The following is a 24,854-nucleotide window of genomic DNA, read 5'->3' as shown; positions in this document are numbered from 1 at the left end:
AATCAACAACATTCATTTCTAACAAGAAGATGCTGTAAAGGGAAAAGCTAATGTCTTTCCTTGTTATTGCATGATAAAGACTTCTGTTTTATGATATATTTCAATATGCAGTTTGCTATGACTTATTGAACTTCAATGCACTGAACTCATTCTAGATTTTAAGCAGACAGAAGACATGATATTTTCTCTTTGCTCTTCATTAATTAAGAAATAGGCTGGCATAGCAAAGGGGTTTTTTTAAGAAATAGGCTATCTACAGGGTGGCCTGTAACTAGAAACAATCTAAACCAAACTGATTTCCAGTGGTGCTAAGTCCCATAGTTCCTACTGACGTTCAGTGCAAATTCTCAGTAACTCCCAAGACAGGCTGCTGCTTTGAAAAGGTAAAAGGGCTTTCCAGTAGCACAGGATTCTAACTTCAGATGATGCTGATAAAGACCTTGGATCCATATACACTGCCTGCAAATTAAAGAGTTAATCCCAGAACACAATTATCCCTCTAGCCCTAGTCACAATGTAATAGCTTCATTGCTCACTAAAGACTGAATCAGGCCTTTCTTCAGTTTGTTTCCAGCATCCAGTAACTTCACTAGGTTGACAGTGAAGTTCTAATGCAATATTTCCCTCTCTGAGAACAATTGAGGAGCCTAGTGCTGGTGCTCATACCCACAGTTGCAATGCAATAAGTGCTCTCAGCAGACTGCCACCTTTAAATATAGGTGATCTCCGTACTTGCCTTTGTGGTTTTGATTTTATTTCCACTGCTGCAAGACCAACCTGAATAGTCTGGTAGTACTTTACAGTCCTCTCCATCCAAACAGGGGTTCATATGACACCACCACTTCTGTAGGACAATGGAAGCTAGAAAAAGAAATAGGAAAGAGAAACAGAAGACAATCTGGTTTTAATTACTGTTGGTTTCAGTAAGGAGGTTATCTATGCAGTGTTCAATTGTTTGATTTCAAAAGGTAGAACCACCAGTTACTGTTTTAATAGTTAATCACACTGATTGCAGTTGAGCTAAAAATGGGCTACACACAACCAACCACAGAAGGGTAAATCCTATATGCAAATGGTGAAGACAGGCAAGCACCACCAGAGACTGATTCCAGCATTTGAATTGATCTCTGGAAGTGCCTTGCCATCTCAACTGACTCCAAAGATGACCTGCCTCCTTCATCTATATGCTTCAGTTAAGTACCTGCTATAAGGCAGAGTGAAACTAAAGCTTCTTGTTTAACCTGGATATGCGTATGCAAGACTGGATGAAGAAATGCCAGTTTCTCCCTTCACTGGGTGAGAAAATAGAATTGCACAGAGATGTAAGCATGTGAAGCCTGTCAGCAAATAGTGCAGATAAGAATGTGGAAACCACTGGAAAGCATTAGATTATTAACTAAAAATCTACTTGCAATTACACTGCCAGTTTTGCAGTTTTGTTTGGAACACTACCATAATACACCTTAACTGTGCAAATTTATTAATTTTCAAATCCTTAAGCCAGTTTCCATTAATAACACCATGGTTGTTATTTCTACAAATGTAGTCATGACTTCATAATACTGCTGTTAACAACAGATATACTTTCCCACAAACAGCTGCAAACATCTGCATGAAGTTCTGCTTTTCACTGCTCATGAAATTCCTCAAATCACAGAAAATTACCATGAAATATATCAGTTCACAATCTCTCATAATCTAAATTGGATTTCAAAATAAAATATGGCTTAAAATCTTGATTTAGTTCATGTACATTGTGCTACTATGCACACAAAATATTGAATTGCATGCTTTAAAAGCTACGACATCCAAAAGAGATGAACAAAAAAAATTTAGTCTACTGCTTATAAATCACTTATTCTCCTTTTAATTTCAAGGTAGATTCATACTTCTGCAATCTTTCAATTAGGGTGACAAGCAGGCAAGCTGACATCAAGATATTGCTGAAATGTTCATTCAATTACTTTGTTTTACACTTTCACTCTAAGCCTATGTGAAAAGCACTATGAAAAATATACTTCTGGAATACCAGTTTAGCTTGTCTAAACTATTCTTCCAATCTCATAAATGTATAAAATAAATTTATAACTCCTTTCACCAACCATTTGGTTCTTAGATCCTTGGTGCTGATTGACTGTTGACAAAATGAGTGAAACTTGACTATGCTTCCTAGGAGGTGAGAGATCGTTTCCACTCCAGATCTATGGGCTACTCACCCATTTTAATTCTGCTACTTACTGTATTTTTTTCAATTTCTATAGCACATTTATTTCAGGTAAACAAGAGCAAGCCTAGAAGGCCAGATTCAAGAAGACCAAGGGCATGTGCAGAGGTCCCTAAGCAAGCAGAAGATCCTGGTAGCAAGCTACCTGTATCTTCAGAACTTTGCTTCAAAGCCAGCAAGTGCTCCTGGGAGGCCCAGCTACTGCATTACACAGCTCTGCACAGTACTGTTGTGAGTGTGAATGCGGTGACATGCTGAGGCTTCACCTGAACTCTGACATGTGAGCATGCTTTCACGTATTTAGTGCTACCTTAAAAACAAAAGTTCAGCTTCAGACCTTGAAAACCACCTCTTGCTCCCCTGTGTCCCACAGGCACCTAGAATCCACTAATTCTTACGTCTGTTTCATGTCCAATTTCTTTGTGGTTGTAATGTTCAATCTGCTGGTCTGTACGTCCTAATGGGCTGTAGTTATTTGTGTAGAACAGACTCCTGAGATTAGTCCATTAAAATTCTCCATTGCAGCCATTAGGCTCCTCTTCAGAGCTAGAGTTCTTTGACTATCATTGTCCCTGTGCAACTCCCTGGAGGATATCAGTTTCGTTCTCTTTTCAAATAGAGGCACTCTCAGAGAGGTTTAAACCAGAGCAGCTATGTCACTCTCATACACAACCACCCACACGAAGGCAGACTGCTTTAGTTTGACATTAGCCAGCTGATTTGCTGGAAAGCAGCCAGAAACCCTTTGAGAAATAAATCTTCTGCTGACACCACTCCCTAGGTAGTGTGACACCATGGAAAGAGTAGGTTCATAGAGAGTTAGGTGTCAATACACTATCTCATCTTGCCTCACGCAATTCACTGGTTGTGCACCCAATTGTGTTTGGCTACACCCAATCTGGAAAAGGTGAAGAAACTTCTCCTACTGTATTTTTTTTGACAGTTAAACCATCTCAGCATGAAACACACTGCCTTAGTTTTTTGCCTCTTCCCACCTTTTTCGGCATACTTTCTACTCTTACATTACAGCACCTGTTAGTAATCATAATTTTCTCCCTGTGAAGGTATTATGTGCTGCAATCCAGTAACTTTTCAATATTCTGCCTGATAAGCTGAGCTGATTGAACTTCTTCAGTTTCACACCACAATTCATTTGTCTTTATTAATGCAGTCATTTCAAAGATGTTCCACTTCCTGCGAGTAGGACTATGCTTCTAGACTGCCTTGTGCTTGTCATTAATTACTCCTTTGCCCCACCAGATGAAGCCCAAACATAAGCTTTTTGTTAGGCGAGATTCTATATTTGCTTTCATGCCACTGTTGAAAATGTTGCAGTGTCAGGTGCATTGTGAAATCCAAGTAGGTATGGGAAGAAAAAGATTTAAATCCTCAAATGTATTTAGTAACCAAACCTTTCATTAAGTAAATTTTACATTATCTTCCAAGGTAACTTGGAAAACCTGGGCTTAAATATTTTAAACCCAAAACTATCTGTATTGAGTCTCAGAAACTCCTCAGAAAATGAAATCAGTTGGGTCTGGCAAATCTCTTTTCAGAAAACTACATAAAGTTCTGTGGTCTTTACTCCAGGAATTCCTTGCTCATTCGATACCACATCAGCTTCTCAGTTAGCCACACAGGGTCGAGATCAGCCTTAGTTGTGCCTAAGTATCTAGACAATGCTGCCTACGCTTTCAAAACTGACACAGTACTAGTGCTCTTCTAGAATACCCCCAAGTATTCTGAAATACATTTTGAATTACAGCAACTGACCAGAGACATACAAGCCAGCTTGTCAGGACCTCAAGGTCAGAATGGGGAAAAAGTTTAATATTAGTAGATGTTGCTTAGCACTCTCTTCAGTTAGCAATAAGTTAGAAAATACCTCTCCAATCTGTTACTTACCAAAAGAGCTGTGATATTGATATGCCTTAACAATGTAATATTTCATGCATTATGGGCCAATAATTTCTTTTTTAAGGATTTCTGTGTGCTCTGCTTGAACAACTAAATTCATACTGCCTTTAGTCTGGACAAATACAGATGTCTTTCCTACTCCACTGGGTTAAGGTTTCTTCCATAAAAAAATTCAGTATACTATGCATTCTACTGTCTATTTCCCTTTATTCTTTGAATACTAACATGGCATTAGCATGGTTCCCAAGTATTCTGAGAACCATTCAAAAACAGTGGGAGATAAATCTTCTTGACTATTTCTTCTCTTATCTGTTTCTTATGTATTGGATTTTTGTGTTCTTGTTTCTATATGCTCTCTTCCTTTCAGTCTGTAACACAGATGGGCTATCAGCCAAAATTGTCTTTTTCCTTCATTGCAGCTCTTTGGCCCTACAGAAAATTCTGAAACAATTCTTCAGTTCTATTCGCATTTTCTTCCAATCTGTATGATTCTTCATAAATTCTAAGAATAATAGAATTGCCTGGATGGAAGATGACTTGGCTAGCGATGATTTACTTAGAGGCATTTAATGCACTTAGCTAAGATAGCTACTCCACAGACACAAGTTATTAATGTTTTATCTCCTTGGCAGTAGCTGTTAGACAAGCTGGAGGTACTTACTCAAGGATATTTATTTCCATAAAGAAAATGGGTATAAACAAAACCTCACGACTACTTTCAATGTAATTCATTCATTGACAGAAAAGTGGGTTGACCTTTACTAAACAAAATTTTCTGTAGCTGCATTCAAATAACTATTGCTACAACTCAAAGCAGGGTACAGAGACTGTGTGATATATCCTCTCTGCATATTTAAATGCTTTTTTGTGCATGCTTTGCTTTTTTCTGAGTGTACTGGCTCAATTTATCTACAGCAGCATTTCCCAAAGTATCAGATGGGCCTGTGCTTGGAAGCTCAAATAACCCTCAGGAAAATGAGGTGTGCATGTGTACAGAAGAACTAGCTGTGCTCTTTTGTTTGCCAGTGCTTGTCAATAGCTTTCACAACTAAGTTAAAATATACAAATGACAGAATTGCTTGTTGGATGCATCCAAAATGCAACTATCTAAGTAAGTATGTTAACATGGGCAAAAGATAAAAAAACATTCTGAATATCCAAAGAGTTTTTGCCCTGTTCTCTCGTCTAGCCTACGAGTGATTATACTGTGCTTGTAAAAATGCTAGGAAGATCTCAGTCTATAACAAACATTGATTTTCACCTCCATATCCTTTTTAAATGAAGTACTTTGACTTTTACTGCCAATATTTAAAGTTTCTGAGGTGAAAGGCACTCTCGAAATGCAAAGCACTCTATAAATGTCAGTTAGGTGCCACGACACAGTGTTACTTGCACAACATGGGAAAGGACTGATTTGGAGCAATCACAGTAAAGACTTTCATTTCATGTATTTGCAAGATTTAACTAGCTTTTATTTTCCTTTATGTACCACTTCAGCACCTTTTCCTTGGAACTCACTTGGATGTCTATTTCTTCGGTAACACAAGTACTTGATTTCCTCCATAGCACATATCTTGAGGAAAAAAATGTCACTTCTATGTATAGGTGTATGCTCAAAAGTAATTACTCAAAACTCCATTCTGACATGGCTCAAATAAGAAGCCTTCCTGAAATTTAGGTAGCTGTGAATATTGGTATATACATTCACTACTTCTTTGAGCCAGGCTTAGCCTTATGTGCAGTGCTGCTCCAATAAACTGCTGCTTTAAATCTGAACTTGTGTAAAATTCTTTAGCATCTGTCAACCTATTTCAGAATGTAAATATCTGGCTGGCCTATGGCTGATGCTAAAAAATGTAATGATGGGCTTCATAAGCCTTTTTCATGGCCTATATATATGAAAGTCCACAATGCCCAATACTTATCAACTAGCAGCTCTGCCTGATGAAGTAGGCTCTACCCCACCTAAATTAACAAACAAGCTGTCGCTGAAAGCCAGTGGGATTTAGGTCAGGAGACCCATATGCTTCAAGACTGAGAAAACTAAGGAAATACTCAACTAAATTAAAAAACAGGATCTTCTGGGTCCCTTCCAACTTGAGACATTCTATGATTCTGTGTAGGAACTGTAGGTACCAACCACCACATGCATGCCATGCCTAATCAACAGCACAGAAAAAATTGCTGCCCTACTGTAGTGATAACTACTACTGGATGGGGTCTGAAGTTCAAAGAAAATGCTTTAAAAGAATGCTACAAGTCAGCTGCTCTATATAATCTTTTCTTTTGGCAGGAAAAGTAACTCTGCTTTGTGCATGTTGTTCCCTTTAATCTCAGGGCAAAATATAGGCAAAATAAACAGCCCTGTGTTCAGGAAAAAAGTGCTGGAAAAGAAAATAAAATGTCTATATAAAAATGAAATATGCAAATTTGAGGCATCAACTGTTTCTGGTTTCTATGGTATAGAAGCCTACTGAAGGATATGTACAAAGCAGGAGAAAACATCTAATCCTGAGGCTAAGGAAAGATAATTATCGTTTCTGTGCTACAGCAACTGACTGTAGTCCCAGATACTTGCAAAAATAAGCAAAGTGTGCTAAAGCGTTACCCTAAGGGTTGAGGTAGAATCAAAGGGTTCTACTTTAGAAACCAAAATCTTACATTCATAATATTTTGTTGCACTTAATTTCAACTATACTTGAAGAAAAAACAGCTACTAAATTCTTTCAGCAACTATTTGCATTGACTGAATTAAGCTTCAAGATATTGTACATTTATATCTATCATAGAATGAGTGTCACCTTTGCAATCCTTAAGGAAGTTTAAAACAATGCGTGACTTTTAATATCTGTTGTATATGCAAAAGTATTTCTGCTGTTTGATGTGTCACCTAAAAATACAGAATGTACTTCTAATCTGACAAGAAAACTACTTAACAAATTGCACAGTTAAAGCTGATTGTGTTCCTGAATTACAAGGCATGAAAATGCTAAGCATGTAAATAATAATTTTAAAAATCCTTTCTTAAATAAGAGGTTCTTAAAACAGGTAATAGATTTAAAAAAGATAAAAAAATAAATCAGACATCACATGTATTTTGAGTTTTATGTTTAAAACTAAATACCTTTGAAGGTTTTTCTTTTATATTTAACTTGAAGTAGTTGCAATTTTTGTGTGAAAAAGAAGGAAAACAGAAGAGTCTTGCTTATGAATTCATGAAATAGGGGATCCAGTAACCTGCTTTCTAAGTTAACAAGATCAGCAGCCTCTCCAGTGAATAGATTCTGATGGTGGAAAAGGAAGAAGGGTAACCCACAGTTTCTGAACTGCTGGTAAGCCAGAGAGGAAATTTAGGGTGAAGTGCAGAATGAATGTTGAGGAGGCAAGTTTTATATAGCCTCAGGATGCCTGGTCAACATCATGATCAAGGTAAGATTTTGTCTTTAGTGTATATAATAAATTTAATTTCAAATGAGTTATACTGCTAAAAGCGTAAGGATGCCAACATTGAACCCTGTGAGGAGTCCAGCTAGAGTCCATCACTCAGGAAGGTGACAGACTAAGGCAACTGTACCACATTTTTGCTTCATCAGGCATGTGCTCTAGCTCAGACACTGTGTCCTGTATAGCAGTGTATACTGAAGTATTTGGGGTTACAACACGTGAAACTGAATAGACATGGGGCATCACTGTTACACTGATGCCCAGCATAAGAGACCATCTGGCACATAAAATGATAAAACATTCATCTAGAGAACAGCTCTCAAACTCAGATGTCTCAGCACTATCTGCATGCTCAGTCTTAGGGCTGCATTTATTATATTATTATTATTTTAAGCCAAGTTAATAAGTCTAAAGACATCTGGAAGAGTTAATATTATAAGCTTGAATTTCTTGGCTTATGCTGTTCTCAGACTAGTTTTAAACAGTTCTTGTGTGAAAAAGCTGAGTTTTATTGGCACAGACATGAAATAGACGAGTACATATATTAAGGGGATTAATTACATCCAGATTTATGCACAGGCTCATTATCATCAATGCACAGAGATGTCTCCAAAATTAACAAAAGGAAGGATTATACTTTTGAGGCAGTGGGAAGTCAAATAATCAAGGAGAACAAACTCTCAATCTTAATGAACTATGAGCGAGCAGAAGACTGCTTACCTTCCACACACGAGGGCTGAGCCCTTGTTGTACCTGCCACCTGCCCCGGGAAGCAGGAACACTTGACTGTTTGTGATCGTTCTTCAATACGGTTCTTATTGCAGCAACGATGCACTGCCACAACTTCACATGTCCCTTGCTTGACTTGGTGCTGGCCTATTAATTGCAGAGATAAGTGATGGAGAGCAAACCAAAACATCAGTGCACCAAGAAAAAGCCAGTTCATACAAGATACTGAATCTCTCAAACGTCCCAGGAAGACAAAGGGGCAAAGCATCTTGTAGACTCTCAGTTATTCCCCAAGTTTATTCTATTCTTATTAATAAAGATAAGTTCATCATAACAAGTCAATTTTTCAATCTATCTTCCCTGGCGTTTACAAAGCCATAGGGAAAAAAAGAGATTGGAGTAGTCAATTAGATGGATTAGAGAAGGAGACATGCAGAGACAGAGCACACCCTTCCTGCCTTTGGCTTCCTGTCTTGCATCAGGTTTTATATTTAATTCCTTCCCTCATAAGTGAACACAATGGATTGGGTAATATTTAGTGCAAGGGAGACTTATCTAAATAATAGGGAAACTTTCTAACATACACGTAAGCACCACTACCTATGTCTATCATTGCGTGTGGGCTAAGAGCAAAGTAGACTGAAAAGGTGTCATAGATAGTCAAGTTTTGTTAATAGACAAGAAAACAAAGCAACCCAACAAACTATAAGGATTTCTCAAATTTCATCCCAGACCATTTTGAAGAAACCTGAGATACTCACACTCAAATTACTGCTTTCCTCTCAAGTGGATTTCCTCACGACTCACTGTTCCCTATTTCCGAGTTTATTTTATCCTTCCTCTCCTTTCCTTGCTCCTACCTTCATATATTACGTCCACTGCTCCTTGCACCTGACCATTTTTCTCCACTGCCAAACTTACTCTCTGCCTTGTGTAAAATGCTTTCTCAGAAACCCCATTTCACAAAACCCCTCTCCTCTTTGCATAAGTCATTTCCATGTCCTCACTTTCCTGAATAGCCTTCAAGTGCTTCATCTTTCATTTGTCTAGTCTTATTTAGAGTAGAGCCTTGGATGGCCCTTATCAGTGTTTGTAAAGCGCCTTGTAAATTAACAGCACTACAGAACAGGGTGAGTTTTTTAATAAGTGAGCTAGACAGAGAGACAACACAGAGAATAATAAAAATATTCACCATCAAAGCAGTACAGGCTCCTTATATGACAAGAGACTGCAGTACAGATATTGGTGTAGGTGGGGGTAATATCAAAGGCACAGAAGATGGGAGAATAGAAGGTAAAAGGGAGAGCATTCCTCAGAAACAGACAATCCTCAAGTGGCAAGCCTGGGGGATTGCCCTGTTTCATACTCACTTCATGCTTCCCTTGCTGTGTTTTTTTTGGGGGGGGGGAGGTGTGGTGGGGTGTGGGGTGGAGGTGGGGGTGTGGGCTTTATAGCATCAGTTACTAATACCAGACACAGAATTTTAAGATATAGAACACCTAGGTCTGGTGCAATATAGCCAAGCTCACATCCTTATTGATGAAATGTCATTGAGTGACTAAGATCACTGTATTTTGGGGGCCAAAATTTCAATGAGTTGAGTAAGTGAGAAATCTTCAACCTCCAAAAGAGTTAGCAGTGCAATTTAGGCTTCTAAGTGTGTGTGTGTGTGTGTGGGGGGGGGGGGGGTCAAAAATAAAAGGACAGTATTCAAATATATAATACATAACTTTTTAAAAGGTTTCCTTGGCAATGTTCCTTTGCTTGCTTGTGTTTTGGTTTGACCAAGTATTTTAACTAAAGTGCTGTCCAACTTCTGTTGCCAAATTTGTACCCATAACAACCTCAATGGACAAGAATCTACGTATATGCAATCCAGGAAAGGAAATTTAGTTTTCTATTTGTGCACTCAACACACACAACGCAGTAAAAGAAAAATATATATATATATAAGGATCTTTCGGGGCTGCTTTTTCTTTTTCCCTGAGGAAAAACTCCACTGCACTTTTAAGCAGAATATGCTACAGCAGAAGAATGCATAAGGTATTTTACAGAATGTTAAAAATGTTGAAGACAGCATAGAAGTATCTTACACAGTAATAATAAGCTATTGGCAGACTCCGAATTTTCATGCAAGTACCCAATACCCATATCAGAATAAACATAAAAAAAAAAATGAAAGCAGCTACCAGCTTGTAGGACAGAAACTTCTCTGTAAGTTAATATGGACAATAAATACACAAACAGAGAAAGTAAATTGGCCATGCCACTGCATTTCAAAATATTGGTCTATAAAACACATTGCATGACAATGCTTGGGGATGATAAGCAGATGGCCAGGGGTTGACAGAAAAGATTTTGTGAAAAGAGGTTTTTAATTCAAAAATAATGTATTTATTTATTAGATCTACAGCCCTAGCCAAAACTCTTTGGATTAAGCAGGGGAAATTTTCATGGGTTTCCTGTAGTGCTTAAGGTGATGGGCCTGCATCCACCAGAATCAACAACAAAGTTTCTGTTGACTTCAGGAGAGCAGGGTCACCACCTGGACTGTCTCTTGAGAAGGAGATTTTATAAGGGAAGGAAGAAAAAGTAAAACTTTGGGACTGCTCAGGCCATATACTTGAGTTTGCCATGTGCCTCATCTGAAAAACCAAGCAGACAGGTCCTCTTTTTAAGAAAAGTCATCATTCACAATACATCAGTTGCCAAGATAAGCGTAGAAGCCATTTTTTCAGAAGGTGCATCATGAGGATGGAGGACTAGATCCAGCTCCAGCGATCAATATGTAGCTGAATGTCTATTTTCAAACCCTAATCCCGCTTCCTTTAGGTGAACAGTCCTGTTAAGTCAATGCCAAAGTAAATCAAACAGGCTGGCCCTGAGCATACAGCCTAAAAAAACTGGGACTCTCTTTCAGTTATCATGTTTGAATTCTAAAGCAATAACAGTATTCCCTTGAAGTGCCAGGAGTCAACAGGTACACAGATGTTTGCTGAAGGCAAATCTAGTTACCTCATGAATGCATCTTTTGTTTGAGTAGCTGTTTTACTGTTCATGTTTCAAAGCTACACAGGCAAGTAAGAGAAAGTGTCCCCTCATCATCTGCAGGCAGGAGTGTGATGCTAAGGTTTGAAAGTACTGCTGCCATGCAGAGGAAGACAGCGCTCTCGTCCCCGGTCCCTAGCTCATATGGAGTATACCAGTGAAAGGTACTAAAAAAAGCCAAAGACATCTGCATGCATCATTTGCATTAATTGGATTGCCCTTGTAATAGTCTTTCCCCTCCTACATGTTCACATCTATATTTCCTCCTGCTTGTTCACGCACATCTGAACACCTTTTATTCTGTTGAACGCCATGCACATTTCTTCTTAATATTCAGACACATCTGCAAGCAGGTGCTAAACAAATGCCAAGTGTTAACGTGCTGGCTTTCCATCTCATTTTTGGTTTCTCAGGAAGCAAAGCATTAGAGGAGCAGGGAATGAAGGATTTTTAAAGTGTAAAGATCACAGTAAGTGAATTCAACGCTGGACACTCTGAAATGGCTTTCCTGATGAGAACTACAGTGAGAGACAGAAAGCCAGGCTGTGAAGAGCAAAGCCCCTTTGGGCTCACTTATAAAAAGCCCAAATTTATAGCTCTTCACCTGTAAACCTATTCAGATGTTCAGCTTAAGGGTTGTCAATATTTGCAGTTTAAATTCAGTTACATCTTCACATTTAAATAAGAAAACTCTCCAAGGAGAAATACATTTTATCAGCAACAGTACCAGAGAAAGGTTCCCATCATAGAACACCTTCTGCATACTGAAGAGGGAATGCCTGCCAGCCAGGCACTGTGGAGGACAGAGTATGAATGTCGAAGACTATGAGGCTCTGGGTTACCTCTGATCAGGAGTCTGGCACATGTATTACTCTCCATATCCCAATTCTTTTACAGTTTATCTTCCCTAGAAATACCACTGCTATTCAAGTTCACTAAGAACACTTTCCCTACCTCCCCATGCAGGGCACAGACATAATGGGATAGGGTTTCCTAATGGAAGCAGCTTCCAGGACACTCCCTGATAAATATAAATAAATAAACATATTAATACAAGTATTACATATTAATATAAAAAATATAAATTTTGCTGCCTTCCATGATGAGGTACGTACAGATAATAACATGTGCCCAAGTTCAGAATGCCTCTTAATGCCTCAGTGACTGGCTGCACCAAGGCTCTCTGACCATTTCTTAGTGGGCTTTCCAGCCCAGAAGATGGTTCTATGCAGAGCTGCTCAGCAATCTTTACAGTTTTCAGAGAGGCAGCCATCATCTCTGAAGAACAAGAATGTACAAACTAGGAAGTTACTAGGCTTGTACGTTACAAGCCAGTACAAGTGTTGTGAACAGAGTTGACTTAATAATCACAACTGAGCTGCTTATTCTCAGTTTAATACATTTTTTTTCAACTAACATATTTGACAAGACCTTATTTTCACTTTCTTCATAGAAGTCAGGGGGCAGATATGCAATTAATGCTTCTAAAACTCTTTGAAATCCTCAAATGAAAAGAGGGAAATACAATTATTGTTAATAAAATATCAAACTTCATAGTGATGTACTTCAAAACTACAAGGAAAATATCAAAGAAAGAGGAAGGCTTTCAGAAGGTTGCTAGCCAATTCTATCCACATCCATTTCATCTCTGTGACTAATTCTAATCACTCCCAAGGAGTACTCTTTCAATGCAATATACATGCAGGCAGCATGCCTTCATCAGAAATGCTGAATAACCTCCTCTTTTTCTAGTTTCTTAGTTAAGAAGCATACAGAAAAGACACATTTAAAGGGAATTTTTATCTCTGCCCTCTTTGAAGAAGAAAGCAACTAGTGCTTTGGAGAACAGCACATCTAGATACTAGGACAATATGACCCTAGCTCAGCACATTCTTTAGTAAGCCTCAAAACCAGCAAGCTTGGTCTGCACAAAATCAACTGCATCATTTATTTATAGAGTAAGAGTATGGCTGTCAATAGGAAGATGAATGACTATGGAACCTAATGTTGCAAACAATAGTAAGAGAAAAAAGTGAGTTTAGAGGTCAGTACTGATACTGTTTGGAAGAGGAAAGACCTCTGAAAAGCTTGGTGGCAGTTCATCACCTGTTCCACCTTCATTTCATGCTGGTTTTTGCTTACAGATATATGAACATGGAGATTCGCACACCAAGAGGCAAATACTCTTAGAAAGATATATATTAAAGGAAATAAAAGCATGAAAACTGGCAAATGTTATCTGTCATATTTATGAGAACCTCTCCAGCTCATGGAGTGGCTTCTGGGGGGGGGGGAAAGGGAGAATGTGTGTTTCTAAACATGACAGCTCTTCTCAAGAGAAGCTAAAAGTCACTTGGAAGGTAACACACCGTCTTCTAGGCTGAGCATTTCAGCAGAGCTTTTCTCTACCATTCCATCAGCCACTGGATTTTTTTCTGTAATAATCTCGTATCCATGTCAACAAGGTCCTGACTTGGATGCTTTCCATCCTGAAGGATATACAATACTTCTGTATATGCTTTCTCATAAATTGTCTCTGCATACACAATTCAGTCCAGTTTCACTTTTAAAGTTTTACCTTTTCACTTGTTGGCAGTAAGGACTGTTCAGAGATAGTCCAGAACTGCCACAAGAGGCTAGTTCAACTTCTCTGAAGATAAATAGACAAGAAATATCTTCCTATAATCATTTGCCCATGGTAAGAGGCAAAGTAAGAAGTAGCTCGCACACCCCCAAAAAAAAAAGGAAGAAAGCAATCCAGTTTGTATCCATTACTCTCACATTCCTCAAATACATACAAGTATTGTGATTACTACAGCTAATATCTGTAACAAAACCAAGCAAAGATCCAACAATCTTCCAGATAAGGAATGGAGGTTGATGTTCACACAGCTTGCAGGTTTCAAACCGAAGTTTCTCACAGCTCATAAAGATACAGCCTTTGTTGCAGTCAAGACATTAGCGCTTGTAGTGGAAGCCAGTAGTAAGGCATGTGCAAAAATCACAATCAGCATTTTAACAGGATAACCAGGGAACCAGCACTGAGCTACTTCAACCTGTTTTGGGCAAGACATGACACCTGAGGAAAACAACTCTCAAAAGTAGCAACCAATTTGAGAGGAACCCTAGGGGTACCATAGACCTAGATGTATATCTGGAAAAAAAAAGGTGAGTGACCTCAAACCCTGAAAATGAGACCCAAAAAGTTAATGAAATCGAAAGCATAACCTTTCAGTGAGAGTGAAAGAACCTGCTGACACAGCTGGAGAGAATCATGTAACACAGTGAATTCTTTGGCGAGTGTCAGAGGTCACATCCATATGGAGATTAAAGTCCCCTGGAATAAGTAGCGTAGGTGACCTTAGATCAGACACAAGCACTCCAACGAGCAAAGCATTAAATCTGAACGGTCAATAAATCAAAACAGCCAAGACCAAAGCAGGGACAACGAACAGGGGAGGGAGAAGGGAAAAGTTGCTATAAATGAAAGGTGGATGAAGAGTGACCTGGAAGCAAAAGTAAATTAAAACATGAGTCTCTCTACCTGCTGAAGTTAATCAATAAGGACTGCCTTTCTGCCAGGCAGTAATATTTGTCCTGGTTCAAGCACTCATGACATTTGTACAAATGAAATCTAAGAACATAAACCTTCATAAAACACCTTGGAGTAAAGTGGTGCTAATCATTTCCTGTAGGAAACTTTCCACCACGTGGCTATTTTAGGTAAGGCAGACAAGAAAATACAAGGAACAGATCTGGTTTTCCATCATAACTTGCAATAATAAGCAATATTGTGCTCTGTAATACAGAAGTATTTCCCACATGTACCATTAACATCCACTCTTGCTATTACATGTGGATCACACTTTTTCTCTCATTTGTCCCTTCCTTGACAAATTTATCATGAAGGAAAGGGAAAAAGAATTAAACCAGTTTCCTAGATTTTTCTGCTTGCCTGAAGAGAGCAGGCAAACACACACATCCGTATAGGCCAGGCTTAAAGTTATTCACCAGTTTGTGCTTGTACAGCTTAGTACTTCACATCTATGGCATGACTTTAATATTATCGTAAACTTTTAATAAAGAAAAAAAGAAAAACTCTAAAGTTTGTCTCATGTATGCAGATAAATAAATGCAAAATAAATTTCAGGGTTTAGGCCTTGTGCCATTCTGGGCATTCCTCCATCACCTGAAATAACAAATTATCATTTGGGCCTTAGCTGTGTAAAACAAATATTTGTGATCTACTAAATGGCACAGGTATTTTTAACCCAGTTCAAGGTTATTCATCAGACACGAATGATATTTGTTTAGAGAATATGGGACAGCAATTGTTGTCTAAATCATTAGGCTCTGCACATTAAGTAAATGGCAATTGCCAGGAAAAAAAAAAAAAGATGTTTGGAAAAGAAGCATTTTCTTAATTTCAAGTGAAAATTGAATTCTCATGTCCAGGTGAGATGAGGTAAAACTGAGGAGGGCAAACAAAGGAACTTCTACTCTGTTCTGCTTCGGTACCCAAACCAGCTCAGATTTACAAGGTACAAAGAACTTCTGTTTTTTATGGGGTTTATTTTTTAAATGCAAAAGTGTGTTTCCCTCTTTAAATGAAATTACTTTAATGGGATTGTAAAGTAATAGGACTGTGCCCGAATTCAGCAGTTAGAGGTAGGCAGATGAGTTTGTTAGTTAACCCTCATTTGAGAATCTGCTCAAGAAAGTTCCAGAAATAACTGTTGTCATTAAATGGTATGGTTTAAGAAAGTCTTTCTGGTTGTTCTGTTTGACAGTCTTCATTTAAAAGACTGAGTTTGGCAGTGAATCTCACTTTCCATTAATTGCTCTGTGTTTATTAAAATCATTCAGCAGTATTTTTTGCTACTGGAAGACCGGTCTTTTGCAAAAAAAAAAAAAAAACAGGACCAGTGGATAAGACTGCAAATTGGAATGATCCATTTCATTGCTGAAGTGTGATGAAATTTTCATGCTATGGGCAAATCAGGCAAATGGAATTTCGAGGAACATTACAAGCAATCAGATCAGTTAATGCACTGGGCACCGGGCCATCAGCTCCTCAGCTGGTCTTTAGTCCCTGGAAAAGCCCCTATGTCTTGATCACTGCTGATTAATTATTTTCAGAGTTTGCCTCATTTTATATCAGGTTTTATATAGCTGTAATGGTTATCTTGGGTTTATTCCTATGCAATGGACAAGGAAAGCACTGCAGCAGTCCAAGTATAAGATCCAGCTGCCAGTTAAGCAATAACAGGTCATAAAACTAAATTGCACAAATGCATTTTTAATTCTGAGAGGCATGAGGACTTTTAAATGATTTCAGTATGTGGAGACTGTATCCAACCTTGCTGAACAACTAATTGAACTTAGGCTATTTTAACTATTATATCCATAAGTGCAAAGCATAAGTGAGGTTTCCAGAATACCAACAGATATTTTTAGTCAGTATTATTGAATGAGCAGGTTTTTTAATTATATGGAAAAAAATAAACCTGCAGATTACCCACCATTTTATGCCACACTGTAACAGCGGAAGAGACAACAAGAATATAGACATCATCAACTAAAACTAGAATCAGAACCTGATAACAATTTCCCATAGGCCCACACTGTAACTCATGACCCTGACTTATACTGCTAAAACGAAATAATATCAGAATTCAGAAGTTGTGAGGGACTGAACATTTGCTATTTCGTACTGATGACTGTTTTTCAAAGCTCCACAATTAATACTTCTTTTTCTATTCAAGGTTGTGCAGACCTCGAGCCCCTCAACTTTCCCTTTTTAATCTTCTTTGCCTAAGGAAAAAAGTGCAAATCTTTAGTTTTCACATTTCAGTTGCAGGCTGAAACACAAGAAAATCCCAGAGAGGTACAATTCAGTGAGCCAGATCTGGAGATCTGTGCTCAGTAACTAGGTGTATGCACAAATGGATGCTGACACAACACTCATTTTATGCTGATCTTTCACCTTATTTCCACTGTATTATTTATACTATTAACCCTATGATCTTATGCAGCAACAGCCCTTTTTTGCAGTCAGTGCACTGCTTGTTCTACACAAAAGTGGATTTTTCCATTAGGCAACTAGCAACAATAAAGATATTTCACCCAGGCTTACAATGTGAATTGCTATGCAAAGCTGTATGAATCAGTGAAAATAGTGTTAACAGACCCTTCTCAGAAATGGAAGAACTAGAGGTTAAGACATTCTTTTCCTGTTCACAGATCCCTCTCCAAGCATCCAAGAACCCAGCCCTCTTCCATTCTTACCAAAATGGATAGTCCTTGACAATGATTAAGTAGATTTTCCATTTTAATTAAGCCATTCAGCTTGAAGTGAAAAATTAATATATAGCTTTAAAATGGTACATAAGCTGCTGTATCCTGTAACTTGTACAACAGGAACAAACTCGAGAGTAACATCAGAAGCATCCCTCCACACCATGCTTTAGCTTTGCCAAAAGAGACTACAGCTCTGTGAGAAAGTCTTGACAGTTTAGTCCAGGAATATCCAAGCCTCAGGGTCATCATTCAAAGATGCCTAAGAAGCCTCTCAACTCCTGCAGATTGTTGTATCTGGAAGGGGGTTTTCTACCACGAGACAGAAATCTGCTCCCTGATAACAGAGTGCATTTATTTTGTGATGTCACAGCTGCAATAACAGCACTTTTCTACACCTGCATGTAGCAAACAGTCACTGGCTTAGCCCCAGGACACTTGTCAAAGTGTATCTGGATTGAAGCTCAACAGAGGTAGAATTGAAGAGGAAGTCTCATATTCCCAAGGGCTTTTAGATGTCCAGTTCTTATGTTGGCAATGAAATCTATTTGAAATTATTGGAAATGAGATGTTTAAACAACAGGAAAACACCTGGATCTTGGCCAAAAGAAATAAATCCAAGAGATCAGCCAGCAAAGGGGACATAATTCATTCACTGGAGAACACTTGTCACAACTGGGCAAGTTGCAGAAACAATGTGGTGAAATTGTCTTTCAGAAGTATCCAGGCTAGCTCGTCAGATTTGACAAACTTTTACTCTTCCTGGAAAACAACAGGCTTCCTCACCTGGTGAATTGTCCCTTGGCCCTAATGAGGCTATCAGCAAACTCAGAGATGAATTAAAACAGTCATTAAGGAGGCAAAGCATAAAAAGTGAGCCACAGGAAAGGTCAGAGCAACAAGGGTGAATGAAGAAGAGCACGTGCCCTGTCACAACTACTGCAGATGTGAAGGAAACAACCAGGGGAGAGAAGCAGATGTTCCTGTTAAAGCTGTGCAAATTTGATGGCTGCTGTCAAGGATAACGGAGCAGCCATAGGTGGCAGGAGAGGGCACACCATTAACTTATAAAATGCTGGTTGGACTCCCCCAAGAGCCATTTACTTTAACAGCAGTGCTTCACCATCTCCCCTGTCTGAGCAAGTTTAAAGGTGACCTGGTACACTTGTCATTAGTTCCACTATCTTTCCACAGAGATGGCACTTTAATTAAAAAGGTTCCGTTTTTCCTCTTGCAGTGTGCACATTACAATGGGGAAACTTTTAAAGTGTTTCTTCAGGTAATATTCTCCAAAAACAATGCCAAAACAACAGTTGTTTTTTATTTTTCTCACCTTTAAAAACTGTGTTGACTAACTCAGTAGAAAACAATTCCTGCTAGTGTGGCTTGTCATAATGGTAACTAACTTTGAAAATCCATGGATATCATCAGATTATATACAGCATCTTGTAGTTCTGGTATCTTTCACTCAACATCCCAGCAGGGATAAGGCAAGAAGGACCAACAGGCATTGCTCGTGATAGCTGTTCTACAGAGCAGCAGCAGCTTCATAAAGGCAGATTCCTCTGCCAGACTTTGCTTGAAGGTGCTGAGAACCCAAGAAAAGGTCAGGTTTAATCTGTAGTGAATCACAAGAGCAGGAATCGGTGACAACTTCATTAGTGTCACATAAGTGCACTGTCAATAATGAGCTATGAATTCCTTCACAGTCTGTATGACACGCACACTGGCTGGATAAGTCATGGAAAAAAGACAGAATTACACCTATGCCTGTTTGATTCCTGTTATTTTCAGGGCTTCCTAGGACATTGTGTGGTTGCAGTGGCTCCCTCACTCTGTTCTTTGACTAGATTCCCCTTTAAACATAAACTCCTCTGCTGCCTCCCCCTGCTGACATCCCTCCAGTGGCTACACCATTGGTCTCGGGTCTGACAGCATCATCACTGCGTCCTCAGCAGCAGTGAAGCTGGCCAGACTCACATTAATCTCACCCAGTCAGATCAATACAAGAGAACAGCAGAAATTCTGTCTCCTATCTAGAGGAAAAGAAGGAGATAGCCAGAAAGCAAACCACAGCCACAGCAATTTTTCTCCGGTGGATATGTACTTACTAACAACACTGAGATCTCCAGCTAATTTCACGCTAACCACCTGCCTGATGGCACTTCCAAATGCTACCAAGCAGATATAGAAACAACAACCTTGAGGTGAAAGGCTCTGTATCTCATTAGTAATCCATTGAGGCTTCCTGTTCTCATGTGATTGCATCTTGTAACTATTTACAAGTGCCTCTTTCAAGCACAAGAAATTACAAGACTTTCTTTAGAGTGACTATACACCTTTGGAGCATGCAAACCTGACCATCTGAGATTAAGCAATGCAATTAACATATTTGTTTCTGCACTACCACTTCCATGAAGAGAACTCAATTGTCAGCACACTGACAGCCCTGGCAAATCCAGTTTAATTCCAGCTTGGCAAACAGAACATTTCAGAAGCAGAATTCACAAACCTGGACTGCCATGCTATACCTTCTTTAATGAAATAGTCTAAACCTATATGTCTGCATTAATAAAAATCTGAGGTTTGCCTTAAAAATACCACAGAATCTTTTGGTAGGGACCAGGCATGACATTATTCAGCATGAAAATGCTGACAAAGGAATGTCTTTTCAAAAGTCTTCTTGGCACTTTATATATGATTCATTGCCTGCAAGCTTCCTGTTTAAATACTTCTAACCAAGTAATTTACTCTCCACTCATGTACTAAGTATGAAATAAATGGAAATTTTAATTGAGGTCTCCAACAAGTTGCTTCTGATAATGTAAAAATAGCAATACAGAAGTTAAGGAAAAATTTCCTCTTATTTTTGGGCAAAGGTTAAGGGAAAGGCAAAAGAGAAGGAAGATTTAAAAGATTCTAGAATGGGTATAAAATAGTCATTGGGTTTAAAACAACAAAATGGAGCAAAAGATGTTCTGCTGCGATTCACTGGCTGTGGTAAGGAAGGATGCATCTTGGATGAATATTTTCACTCATTCTTAAAATGGTGGCAGATGGCCAGAGGTGATTATAAATATGTACAATTTGTAAGTGGCTTAGCTGAGGAGGTACCGGTCTTCAGCAACATAACCCCCAAAAGAGTTCACTTGTAGACAAGAAAGCAGCTTTTCCACTATCAATTTCCAAGCATCCTGTGCTGAGAAGCTGAAGAATTATGATCTATCTTTAATCACAACAACTCAAAACCACATAGCAAGCTACACCAACAAGCTGGCAGTCACCACACTCAGAATTTGATGTGGCTCTGTACAGAGTATCTCTAAGTCCAAGTTACATGAAGTTTTGGTTTACAAGGCTCAGAGACACATACCTAGACCTTCAGGTATGGCCTTAAAAAACATCTAATACTTTACTTGATGCAGCCTACTTTTACTGAAAGGAATTTGCCACGCAAGTTCAGAAAAACTTGTGAGAAAAACAGGGAAGCACCAGAACATACATCCACCCTAGCACTTACATATGGGGTGACTAAATCCCACATTTCACTTTTCCTCAAGGCCTATTTTAACTCTTAACACATCCTAGTGACAAGAGCTGAACAACTGAACCATCACAAGGATGCAGGCAAACGCAATTCCCCCAAGTACCATGACAATTCCAAGAAAGAAAGCATCCACAAGAGAGTCCCTGAGCCATACATTGGTTGTGGATGGGATGCTGGACGTTTGACAGTTCTCACAAGGACTTTGCTGTCTCTCCATAGAGCCCTCTCAGGCCACAGCACAGTGTTTTGATGCTCCCAGCTGTCAGATGATACCCAGCATTAAAACTTGGGGAAGTTTTCAAGTACTGCTTCCAAACTTACTGCAACAGTTAAACACCTGAAGGACCAAATCACTGTACTTAGTATAAATTTCACTCCCTTCCTGAGCTTTAGGTAAAAGTACCTTAAATATCAAGTACCTTAAATACCAGTAAAAATCTCAGACCACCAACACCCTCTTGTTAACTACAAAGGTTGCCCTTTATCCCTCCTCTTGAAATCTATTCAGGCTGTGAGCTAGGGTGGGTTCGTTTCCAACGTGCCCTGGCTTCACATTCATTCTTGAACACAGGAGAGGCATTGAGAGCACTGAATGGCCACCTGTAGGTATCTCTTAGAATCAATTGAACAATGGGGTGTGTCAAAAGAAGAAGTCAACTACCCTCCTATCGGGAGCTATTCTGGTTTTCAGTTTGTACTCATTAAATTTTGCTAACTATTAGACATGAAATCAGACGTGTTATTTGGCAACAGATTTGACAGCTACTTTCAATAGACTAGAAAAACCAGCATCATTTATCTCCTGCAGGAATGCATTTTGTAGTCTGAAATTAAAAGGTGCAGTCATAACTGGGTTTTCGTTATTTATTTAAAATCATGGGCATTTTATCAGGAACTTTAGTAATAAATTGTTATTTAAAAAACACTGAAATTGGGTAAGAGAGAATAGATTTATATTTCTTTTAATGTTCCTGTCAATTTAAATCAGAGGGATTTTTTTTTTAATTGAATTTTTACATGTCCATCAAATGTCAGTAAAAAATACAGTAGAGAAAAGGAAGAGTTTGTTAATGTCGACCCCATAAAGCCTGAAAACACTACAGTGAATAAAACAGTCATATTTTGCATGAAGTGTCTAGTAAAAACCTGGGACTACCTTCTTTAAAGGAATTTCTCACGCATCCTTCCTAATACTATAATAGTTTCATGACTGGTCATGATTCACTGTTTAAAAACAGGCAAGTTTCAGACCAGAAATGGATAGACATTACAGGGGTGAATAGATACTATGCAGAGATTCAACCTGATGCCAGTCTAACAGCTCATCCTTTGTTAACTTTTAAGTAATTTTAAGCATTTGATACAGGTAGATTATGAGACAGTTTATGTTTCAAGGCACACAGAGAATTTATGGAGGCTTACTGCTTAGAAGCATAAAACATCTTTCTTTGCAGGATTCTGTAAATGGCTTGTCCAGAGACCTTTACAGTATAAAGTTGATGTTTTTACTGGACCTGAACAAGGGGGTCTCTCCTTTGCCACTTCATGGAACTTCCATGGAACAGCATGGAAAGTGCTGAATCAAAATCTTTACATGAGAACCTGTAGCGCAGAGTGACCAGTTTCCAGCTACTGCCAAAGAGAAAACACATAGTCTGGCTTCTCTTAGTAAGCAATCAGGCCTTGGGTGTAAAAATAAATACAAGGTGGCTTATGCCTTATCTCCACAGGACTGAACCAAGACAGGCAATTAGGCAAAATGAGAATGGACTCAGTGAAACAATTTGTTATTTGTTTACTGTACAGTATCATCTAATAGAGACTCCACAGAAACCAAATCCCTTCCTGGAGGTCTTTGCTTTGCTCATAACTTATTACCCTAGAGACAAGAGATACCATTGATGCTATTTTAATCCACTAAGCTGCCTTTGCTCAGCTATATGGCATGTCTTATAAAACTCCACTGTGCACAAAGTAAAATCTCTCTCCTGGCAAGAAGACCTTGAACTTGAAGGTTTGAATCTCTAGCAAGGCAGGCTATGGTAAAATGTCAAGTCATAATAGTAGTGCAGGATACTGCCTTATATTTTGAAATTCGAGGTTTTGCTGTACCGCGTTAGTGCACATCCAGAAGCTCTTGTCACCAGTAATTACTATCCCACAGCAGCTACATAAAAATACTCACCAATTAACTAATTTCATTTTGACAGTTTTGGAAACAGAAGAGGAGAAATATTGATGTCTCCAAACCACAGTCAGCAGCTGACACACATCTTCTTTCTATCCAAAGAGGCTGCTGTCAAATTAATTGCTTATAAAGGTATTTGAGGTGGTTCTATACAATACAGCAGGGATGCATTGCAGAGCCTTCTGCAAGTGTTTATTCTTGGAGTACTATTAAGGTTGATACAACTGAAAAATAGACCTTGGTGGCAAGAAATGACAGCTAGAGAAAATTACTGTTTATAGATGGCCAGTATTTTAAAGGCTAAAGGAATTTTGAGAATAGTAATTGCCTCTAAAAAACAAAGCAAATCTTGACTTTTTCAGCACTATGCACTAAATATTTAATAAGGGAACCTGGAGCTCAGAAAGGTTTAAGACACTGTGTTAGGATATTGAATAAGCTCCTCCAGTAAGCCTCTAAATACATATAGTTAAACGCTACCCAGTTTATTTTAATTATTTAACACAGAGACTGAAGGAGGTTAATGTGACCCAGCGGACTTGTTTATGTTGAAAACTATTGCCTCTCCTTACTCAAAAATCTGCATGCTGAGCTGCATCATAGCACTGAGTTACAAGGGAGTAATAAGGAATAGAAGTTTACAACTGCTTGCTAACATCTAAATGACAGCAGTTATATGAGGACAGTGACTGCATGAAGGAAGAGATAACAAAGTCAGGCCCATTGACTTCATTGACATCAATGGAAAATCTAATACATATAAGAAAGACTCATAGTTGAGAACACCCTTGATAAATGGGGATATTGCTTGTTTCCAAAGTTCAGGTTTAGAAATATAGGAAAAAATTCACATCATCTACCATGCAGCTGACAAATCACTGCTGCTATTTGTCCTCCTCTCACTTCAGACCATGGATGATGTGTCACTTTGATCTTCAGCCTTGGCCTCAAGCTAAGACAGTGGAGAAAGCAGCCTTCACTAAGCCACCGAAAACAGTGAAAAAGCCCCAAATCACTTTAAAAAACCTAAAGGATAGTTATTAAACAACAGGGGGAGAAAACCACTTCTGCAATATTCCACATCCAATCAAAAAGACAGAAATGACGGAAAGGTAACCATTCACAACCCCACCTGAGGAGGAGGAAAATAATGCAGTTTTAAGTAATACCAGCTAAGGCCCAGTGTGTTCACCTGGGCATCTCTTCCTTAAAAAGCCTAAAAGCTAGTCTTGCATAAGTAAGAAAGGGCTTGAGTTTCATTTTTAATCTTGATCAAAACCATTCAGTTTCATTTGTCCTCAGGAATGTGAGCACAAGGTGAGGCTTATGTTCCTTCTCATACACGGAATGCAAAACCATGAGCCTTGTGCATAGCATGATGCGCCAATGAAAATATGGCTTAGCTCTGCAATATCTCTGACTATTTCAGAGCAGTGTTCACAGTCATTGTTTTGATTCTA

General features: G+C 38.7%; 1 protein-coding gene across 1 annotated transcript in view; it reads right to left on the bottom strand.

Annotated features, from left to right (window-relative positions):
• Positions 1 to 709: 709 nt before the first annotated feature.
• Positions 710 to 24,854, bottom strand: part of TAFA4 (TAFA chemokine like family member 4) — a 74,108-nt gene continuing 49,963 nt past the window's right edge. Inside the window, exons 4-5 of the mRNA XM_061455772.1 lie at positions 8,306 to 8,461; positions 710 to 861 (exon numbers count right to left, since the gene is read on the bottom strand). Coding sequence (XP_061311756.1) covers positions 710 to 861; positions 8,306 to 8,461 — 308 coding nt within the window. The remainder of the gene's footprint in view (positions 862 to 8,305; positions 8,462 to 24,854) is intronic.

The sequence above is a fragment of the Pezoporus flaviventris genome, unplaced genomic scaffold, assembly GCF_033815535.1.
Source record: "Pezoporus flaviventris isolate CSIRO_AGI_PZ_B2104156 unplaced genomic scaffold, CSIRO_AGI_Pfla_v1 ptg000021l, whole genome shotgun sequence".
Classification (NCBI taxonomy): Eukaryota; Metazoa; Chordata; class Aves; order Psittaciformes; family Psittacidae; genus Pezoporus; species Pezoporus flaviventris.
This window is presented reverse-complemented; position numbering and strand designations above follow the sequence as displayed.